The sequence below is a fragment of the Physella acuta genome, unplaced genomic scaffold (genome assembly GCF_028476545.2).
Source record: "Physella acuta isolate Inbredline_101_S28 unplaced genomic scaffold, ASM2847654v3 ptg002126l, whole genome shotgun sequence".
Classification (NCBI taxonomy): Eukaryota; Metazoa; Mollusca; class Gastropoda; family Physidae; genus Physella; species Physella acuta.
Window position 1 is genome coordinate 21324 of NW_026733627.1, and position 9735 is coordinate 31058.

Here is a 9735-nt window from a genome sequence, read left to right on the forward strand (position 1 = left end):
TAAAATCACGTGATGTAGCTTGATCATGTGACTTACTGGAAGTATTTTTATCCTCCCACTAGTCATACCTAGCCTAAACCTTCACCGTTTTCCCATTTTTATAAGCATTTATTCTAATGCACCGATTTCGGTCCAACTTCCCAGATACATTTGTAATTGTAATGGTAATAGGTCACGATGCAAGAACAACTTGTTTTTTTTTTTATCTAATGGACCTAACCGAAAATATTCTAGAAATTATTTGAAAGGTCCATTAAATATTTAAAAAAAAAATCATGTAGATCTAACATCTATCAAAATAAATAAGGTCTTGCAAATATGACGGTTTGGTTTTTGTAGGACTTTACTAAAGAGTAAAGACTTAAAGATTTGGATTTTGTCCAGATAAGCCCCGCAACTTATGCAAAAAGTGCACGGGCAAAAAGTTAAGCCCCGCCACTTTTCGCCAGCTCTAATTTTAGGCATACAAGCAACCTTGACCTATTTCTGATGTCTAGACATTTGAATTTTTATAAAAACAACACCTTATTTTTAGATTTGGCTGTCGCTTGACCTACTTTTAAAAAAAACATCGTCGTCATGGTAATGATGGCCGCCGACACAGTCGATACCGGGTTTTTGTTTTTTTTCAACAATGTTTCATAGTCATTTCAACAAGACATTTGTTATTTTGGCGCATTATCCAACGAGAGAGATCTATTTTTAACAATGGGCGATAATATGGGCCCAATGTAAGCCTCGTAACCTTTGCTTAATATTAAGCAGAATTTTCTGCGTCTCCTTTTTAATTTTTTTCTCGTACCAGTCCAGTCCAACTCTTCTTTTGCGATGTTTTCATCAATTCTCCCCAGAATGTGTCCGATCTACCTCACTTGCCGGTTGTAATGTCCCTTTTCTTGGCTGCGGTCTTACAATTTCTCATATTGTTTTCTGTGAGATTATTTTCTGGTCATTTCATTTTGAGCATGAGCCATGGGCATTTGTTAGTTAAGAATTGATGCATGTTGCTGTTTAATTTTGTGACCCTCCAGCCCTGTATAGAAATACATCAGTTCCTTGCACAGTCTATAGAGTTTCTTGTGGAACAGATTTTTTAAATAAGCGACCTGTTAAGGGGTCGTCCATAAAGGATGTCGCACTCGTAGGGGGGGGGGGGGGGGTCCGTAATTTTGTGACGGTGTGTGATGAGGAGGATAGGGGGAGGGGGGGTCAGATGGTGTGACGTCACACTTTTGCATTATAAAAAAGCAATGTTAGAAAACGAGTTTTAGTCGTCATTTCGCGTTTAACTAAACGGTTTTAATAAATTGCAATAGCAATTGATCAAAATACTCAATTGTTGACACAGTTTTGACAAGATTTTGGGGAAATATCGATGTTTTAAGAAAAATTCAACAGCCATTTTGAAGGGGGTTGTAGACTGAAGTGTGACGTTATTTTAGGGGGGGGGGGTCTGTCTTTTTGTGACGATGTGTGACGGAGGGGGGGGGGGGTAAAAATCGACCAAAAAAGCGTGACGGCATTTATGGGTGACCCCTAAGCAGGGGCGTAGCGAGGGGGGGGGGGGGCGGGGTGTGCGGACCGCACCGGGTGACACCATTTAGGGGGGTGACACCAAGGCGAAAAATAGCAAAATATATAGAGAAAAACTTGAGGGGGGTGCAAATCGAAAGTTTGAGGGGGGGTGGGGGGGGGATGCCAATCAAAAGTTTGGGGGGGGGGGGGGGTTGTGCAAATCGAAAATTTGAAAGTTTGTCCCCGGGAAGGGTCGCTACGCCTCTGGGGGTGACAACATTAAGTGCCGCACCGGGTGACACCCGACCTCGCTACGCCACTGTTAGTACTGTATTTAATTGACGTCTGACTGTCTGGAGAAACAGTCAACAATGATATCTTTTTCTAGAAGATTCCTATTAATTTACAGTCAGTATCCGACATTAACATATCAGTTTGGCTATGATATTAGTGCTTTGTTAGATAATTTATGTTTTTTTTTTGTTCTTACGTGTTTTATTGATGGGACAGCGTGGTTGAGTTGTAGAGTGCACGACTACTAATCCGAAAGGTTCGAGTTTGGATCCCGGGCTTAAGTCAGTAGAATGTCCCTGAGTTTACGAAGCTCTGATGGGTACCTGACTCACTTTAGGGAAAGTAAAGGCGGCTGTCCCTTCATAATTATATGGCACGACTATAAAGAGAAAATGATAAAAACTTTTGCTGGTGAAAGTTTTTATTTAAATATAATTTATTTTTGTTAATTATTGTGTTCGTGTATTCCACTACCTTGAAGAAAAAAAAAATCCCTTTTCACTTTTTAATTAATCTATAGTTTCACTATTTTCTTACTAAAGTGGTATTGCTGTTAAAAAGTTTAATCAAATTTTAAAAGAAAAAAAATTCCACCCAAGTAACAGCATAATATTACACCTATCTATATCATTATTTTAGCGTCAGCCTGTCCAAAACAAATCCAGTAGAGCAAAATATTCGGAATGAAGGTGGAGATGGATAGTCCATATGTTTAGGAAACAAGTATTACCATATAAGGCATGTCATGGAATCCACAAGGATCGAGAAAAAAAAAAGACTGAAAAACATAGGGGAATCTAAAAACAAGAAAATTATCGGGAAGAATTGGAAAGAAATGTCAAATGATAGAATAGCTCGAAGTGTGTTGTAAATGACCCATACTCCATTGTGAGTTGAAAATGGCAAAGAAGAAGAAGATCCACTTTAAAACGAAGTAATAGCCTTTAAAGTTAAAGTTCACTTTCCCAACCTGACGGTATATGGGGCGGATGAAGTAGAATTCACCTGTTTCTGTTATCTCAGCATATGAAGGGATAGTGTGGTCAGCACTATGTCCAGCCGCTTTTACTTACCTTAAATTGAGTCAGGTACCCACCAGAGATGGGTGGACTTTGGAAAGGTCTGCTTACTTAAACCCTGATTCGAGCTCGAGTCTAACGGGTTAGCAGTCTAGCGCTTTACCGCAAGGCTACTCCATCCCATAATAATAGCCAGTAGTACCTTAGTAAAATTTTTAGCCCGCTAGGATATAACATTTACTAAACACGTTTTTGAAAATGCAATTACTTTTCCTACATGAAGTATAAATAGACGACAAACCAAACGACTGAATAAGAAATCGTTTTTTTTTTTAGTTTCGTACGTTCAGTTCAGTCTAGTAAATGACGTCACTCCATCACACTCATGGTGTCACAGTTCTTCCGCATAAGTGACGCTGGCTCCCCTAGAGCAGGAGGGGAGGGGGGGCAATCGTGTCCTGTGTTATCTGTCACAATGACGCGTGTCACGGCACAACGGGGGCCCTGATGGCATGGCGTCATTGGAGTCGATAGCTAGCAGAAGACGGAAAATAACAGCAGACGAATTCATAAAAATTTAGCAGACGATATTGAGAACCGTTTTTTTTAACGAATTTTATTTCGCCTAAACAGATCTAAATGTAAATAAATTTTTATTTAAATAATGCAGACATTCGCTATTGATTATAAAACACAACGTTTTAATTTTATGTGATTGTTTGAACGAGGAACTTAAACTTCAACACTCCACTAGTAATATATTTTTACATCTTTCTTTATCTTCTTCGTTCTCAATGTTAACACAATAAAGTTTACCAGTGGCGTAGCGAGGTCGGGTGTCACCCGATGCGGCACTTAATGGTGTTACCCCCCAGAGGCGTAGCGACCCTTCCCGGGGACAAACTTTCAATTTTCGATTTGCACCCCCCCTCAAACTTTCGATTTGCACCCTCCCCCTCAAATCAAATTTTTCTCTATATATTTTTCAATTTTTTGCCTTGGTGTCACCCCCCTAAATGGTGTCACTCGGTGCGGTCCGGTGGAGGGGGGGGGGGGTCAAACTGGAAAAAGGGGGAGTAAACGTGCTTCGAAGGAGGGAGAGGCAGCCCCCACCCCCCCACCCCAACCCCTCGAATAGATACCTGAAAGAAACATTGCATAAGATAAAGTCGTACTAGAGGAATAACAAGCGCTTCTTTGTTTTTATTTCCACCAAAATGTGACTGAAGTGCTTATAGCACTTGGCTCCTCAATTGGTTTCAGTGTTGTTGTTTAAACCGAGGTTGTCATTAGAGACAGATGGGGTGGGGTGTAAGACACCAACTGCAAAATTTACAGAGAAAAATAAGGGGTGGGGGGGTGACACCATGAGATGCCGCACCGGGTGACACCCGAACTAGCGACGCCACTGCCCCTAAGTAAGTATGGCCCTAATGGTCTAGATTTACCTGAATTGTGTTATAGTGCCTGTCTCACAATTTTACAAACAGGGATAAACGGTTTCACAGGAGGTACAAGCTTATGATTATGCAAGTAGTAAGGTTCCTTACTTGTATAAACATCAGCGTACACCTCCTTGTACGTAAGGTTCCTTATTGAACCTGAAGTTCCACGGGGCAAGAGAAGTAGAGTTCACCTGTTTCTGTGGGCTCGGCATGTGAAGGGACCGTGTGGTCAGCACTATGCCCAGCCGTCTTTATTTTCCCCAACGCTAGTTAGGTACTCATCTGAGCTGGGTGGACTCAGGGATGTTCTTGAACTCGAGACTTTCGGGTTTGCAGTCATACGCTCTACTTTTCGACCTCGCCGTTCCTAAGATTATACAAACAAACAGCACATGATACTAATATCTTTAAAATAACCAGTAGCAAATATATGTTGTTTATGAAAGACAAAACACTGCAAGGATTATTAGACATAAGCACTTTTAATAACTATTCTATAATATTAAATATCCAGCATCCAAAAAAAAAAAAAATAGATACACTTGTATTGTCTTCGAAGTGAAACGTACATGGAAAGTTTGAACGAAATCGCTGCATTAGAAGTGGGTCGAAATTGAATTACATGATTTGCCACAAACCCACAAACAAACAAACAGACGTTGCTAACTAAATAAAAGCTTGTAAAAAAGAAAATCCCGGGCATACGAGGCTGGTTAGCTGAGGACTATAAGTCATCTGAATAAAACTCCAAAATCAAACAACTGCTGCCTTTCAGATTGTTCTTGGGTGGATAATGACAATGGAAGTAAATCTAGAAAGGCTGTCACGCAATACTTCATCGTGTTGGAAGAAATCCCCTCCAATATTACTTAGGGCTTGTAAATCTCTTTGCTTCTCTTACTTAAAATTTGAAATCTCGTTAGCCAGGATCAGGTGAATTCTCAAACTATCATTATTAGTTTTTACTATTTTAAATAACTTAACAATAGCGTAAGTAACTTTTATTTCTTTTTTTACCGATTTAATAAACATATTCATAATTAGTTTGAAAAATACTAGATCTAGCTGGCTAGTATGATAAGAAGTTGGTGACCTACTTACAAGTTCTTTCAAGAAGAAAGTAAAACAAATTACATGGCAGAAAAAGTAGAACTCATCGTTTTGTCTAAGTTCGGCATAAAAATAACTTACAAGGAGAAAAAAAGCAAGTAAAGTTTGCAGTTGTTATAGACCTTTGTTCCAGACAAATTTATGCCTTATTGCAAGAGGTATCACCAGCCCTTGGCGCTAGTCTTTCTGTGTGACGATTAGTATGGGTCATGTCCCATTTTAGCATCCAAGGTCCCACTATCGTGGTATCAAACGGATCCTCGTCGACTGCATTCTGCGGAATAGTGGTAAAAATAATAACACCTATATATAACGGTGTGGTCAGGCGGTAGAACCCACGACTGCTTGCTTGAAAGGCTCGAGTTCGGATCCCAAGAGGTTGAGTCAGTAGTGCGTCTCTAAGTCTACCTTGATCTTATGCGTTTCTGACTTTGGTAAGGGGAGGTAAAGGCGACTGGAGCATAGAACTGACCACACTGATATGATTTATGCTAAACATAATGCACTATGTTATAGGCTACATATAAAAACACACAATCAAAGACACAGACACAAAAATATTGTATTTTAATCTATTCTTAACAGAGGCGTAGCGAGGAGGGGGGCGGGGGGTGCGGACCGCACCGGGTGACACCATTTAGGGGGTGACACCAAGGCAAAAAATAGCAAAATATATAGTGAAAAACTTGAGGGGGGGGGTGCAAATCGAAAACTTGAGGGGGGGGGGGAGGGTGCAAATCGAAAATTTGAAAGTTTGTCCCCGGGAAGGGTCGCTACGCCTCTGATGGGTGACACCCGACCTCGCTACGCCACTGACTCTTAATAATATTCTGCAATGACAATATTTAGGAAATTACTGAGTTACTCTTTTCCATCATTCCACCTCATATAACACAACATATAAGTGTGATAAATCACCATCATACCACCTAATTAATTTCATAACATTTCGTCTTCTTCTGCGGTCTTAATTTTAGTGTTGGAAGGGTTACCCTCTAACACATTTAAGTATACGTGTCAACTGGTTATGCGCCATTGAGGCCATTGACTCCGCTTTCAGCCTGCTTTTCTTTTTGAATTTGCTTCCATAGAACAAACCACCAAGAACAAGTTACAAGTCAGCAATTGTTTGATTTTGAAGTTGTTTCTCAAGAGTGGCTGTTCCCAGGTTTCGAACTCGAGACTTTTCGGATTAGCAACCATGAGCTTTACAGACACAACCACGCCGACCCCTCATAACATTTAAATAGACACATATGTCTAAGTAAAATAACCATTAAATACAAATACTAAAGCGCCCAACGTCGTTCTATCTTCAATTATTATCCAACATAAAAATCTATTTCATAAACACCTTGCAATTAATGTCAGCTTGAATATGTCTGTCAACACTGTTGAAAGATTCCCAGTCAATTTTCTTCACAGGATTTTTCTCAGACCTCATCAAGACGCCCTGTTTTAGCCCATAGAAGCCTACGGGTTTCTCTTGTGATTGGAAGCGTAGGTCAAGGCTCCAGCGAATTTCATCAGAACAATTGTTGAGGCTGTCACGCAATAAAGACATTTTAAAAAGTTGATCAACTGACATGAACACTTCTTCCAGAGTTTCTTCCAGGCATCTCTTCGGGGTGGGGTGGGGTGGGGTGGGGGAGGGGGGGTGGGGGTCGGGGGATTGGAGGCCCCCCCACCCAGTGTTTCTTCCAGAAATTTTCGGGGGGGGGGGGGTTTGCCCCCCCGAAGAGATGCCTGGAAGAAACTCTGCCCCCACCAAAGAAGTCTAACGCCCCCCCCCCCCCGAACGAATTTGAATTTATATAGAAAATATATACTTTTAACAGTGTCCGCCCCGCCCCCGCCCCCCCCCCCTCCGGAAAATTTTGTTCGCCCCCCCCCCCACCCGATATGTCAAGTATCCCCCCGGAGAAAAAAGTCTGGAAGAAACACTGACTTCTTCTTCTAGGTATCTCTTCCTAATACAATTTTTATTTAAAAAAATATTTTAATGGGACGGCGTGGTCTAGCAGTAGAGAGCTAGACTGCTAACCCGAAAGTCTCGAGTTAGAACGTCACTGAGTACACCCAGCTCTAAGGGGTATCTAATTCACGTCGTGCTGACCACACTATCCCTTCATATGCCTCTCTCTGAAGTAGAAGAACTCTACTTCATCTGCCCCATGTGTCTTGGGCACACATGGGAAAAGATGATAAGATGATTTACTTTTACCAGTGTCCCCACCCCCCCCCCCCACAGGAAAAAAGTCTGAAAGAAATAATGAACATGACGTGCTAATATAAATCACCTCTCGAAATTCTTAAATACATTAATACTAATGCATTTTCAATAATTTAGTTGTAAATAATATAAAAAAAAACACAGCAAATTTACCTCCTATGTGGTATCATGTTGTTTATAAGCAACATTCCACCATAGGGGACTGGGCACAGAACTTTGTCCTTCACAAAATCTACATCTACCAAAAAAATATATTTTCTCACATTTTAAAATAAAAAGGTGTTCGCGGGTTAAATAGAAACTGGTGTCAAAAAAGAGAATACAGATGTTGAGCTTATATAGATAGCAGCACATAAATCGTTTACAAGACCTCACGCATGAAATCCTGCAAGCTTTCATATAATTTTTTGTGCAGGAACTTTGTACTTCTGGCCAGTGTAGGGTGTTGGGTAGCTAGCTCAAAGGTCTCTAGTTCGGATCTCGGTCCGGACTTAAGGACAGCAGGAAGTCCCTAATAGGGCTTGTAAGTCTACGGTCTCGAAATCTACTAGCTAGCACGTACGAAAACGAGAAGTTGTGACCTACTTACAAGCCCTATTCACATCGGAGACAGTAAAGAATGGTGTTGACCACATCATCCCTCAACAAGCTGAGGTCAAGGAATACACAAACGCGAACTGTGCTTATCGATCGTTAGGTCTATATGAGAAACCTTAAATCTCTTAATTAAGATTAATGCATTAATACATTATGTTGGGAATATCATGCACTATGTTTCCTTCGTATTTTACTTGGAATGTCAAAATCAAACGGCCATATAAAAATACAAACACTTACTCAGAGTTTTTTCTGCATGCTCTACATCTGTTTCTACATACCAGGTGTCTCCCCAGCAACAGGTGTGTCTTGCCACTTTGCCGGCCAGGTGACCACCTGATATTACCTGCAATTTTACAACCAGTAAAGAAAACATTTGCTATATATCTACATACCGTTTGATGTAAAAAAAAAAACAAAAAAAAAAAAAACAAAAAAAAAAACGGGATATATAAAGGGAATTTGGAAACTCATTTTCAACTACTGGACGCATGACTTAACGGTAGAGCGCTAGACTGCTAATCTGAAAGTCTGGTGTTTAAATCCGGGTTCAAGTCAGTCGAACGTCGTTGAGTCCATCCAGCTCTGATGGGTACCTAACTCACGTCAGGGAAAGTAAAAGCGGCTAGGCATAGTGCTGAACACACTATCCCTTCATATGCCTAGGTCACTGATAGTGTTTCTTCCAGACTTTTTTCTCTGGGGGGGGGGGGGCAGGGGGGAAAGCACTTGATATTTTCGGGGGGAGGGGCTGACTACATTTTCCGTGGGGGCGGACATTAGTAAAAGAATATGTTTTCTATATAAATTCCATCCCCCCCACCCCCCCCCCCCCCCCCCCCGAAAAGATGCTTGGCGGAAACTCTGGTCAAATAAACAGGCGAACTCTACTTCACTTGCCCCATTGATTGTCAGGTTCGAAAAGGGCAACTTTACTTTTCAACAATTAATACAACAATTTTCCAAGATGTAAAAAAAAAAAAAAAAAAGCAACCTCCATGCATCCATTTTTCTCAGTAGCGTCCAACAAAGGAATCCAAGCTGTAGCCTGTAGCACACCGTACGATTCATTGTCCAGATAGGCGCTGTCTTGTAAACAAAATTAAAGATTTTAAGCACATTATTATCTAAATTATCTAATCACTTTAAATGTGCCATTTACTTGCATGTTGTGGTTACTACCATTTTCTTAAAATAATACTTTTATTTTCAAATAGAAATAACTACATCAACATTTACAAAAATTATCATTACATTAAGAAAATGGTGAACATTACTAAAAAAATTATTTGTCGATCAACAGTTCAAATGGAGGTAAGCAGTGTTTCTTCCAGACTTATTTCTTCGGGGGGGGGGGGGGGTCTACATTTTCCGGGGGGCGGACACTAGTAAAAGTATGTTTACTAAATAAATTCCACCTCGCCCCCCCCCTCCCCAGAAGAGATGCCTGAAAGAAACTCTAGAGGTAAGTAGAAATAAAGAAATACAAACATAGTATTTTCACCACGACAGTCTTAAATCT

At 40.6% G+C, this 9735-nt stretch overlaps 1 protein-coding gene across 1 annotated transcript; it reads right to left on the minus strand.

Moving 5' to 3' along the window:
- Positions 1–4789: 4789 nt before the first annotated feature.
- LOC131932276 (uncharacterized) lies at positions 4790–9300 on the minus strand. The gene is made up of 5 exons (XM_059289142.1): positions 9208–9300; positions 8454–8559; positions 7770–7854; positions 6738–6927; positions 4790–5657 (listed from the first exon to the last, which is right to left on the minus strand). The coding sequence occupies exons 1-5, from the start codon at positions 9211–9213 to the stop codon at positions 5523–5525; spliced, it is 522 nt and encodes a 173-aa protein (XP_059145125.1). The 5' UTR covers positions 9214–9300; the 3' UTR covers positions 4790–5522.
- Positions 9301–9735: the final 435 nt, after the last annotated feature.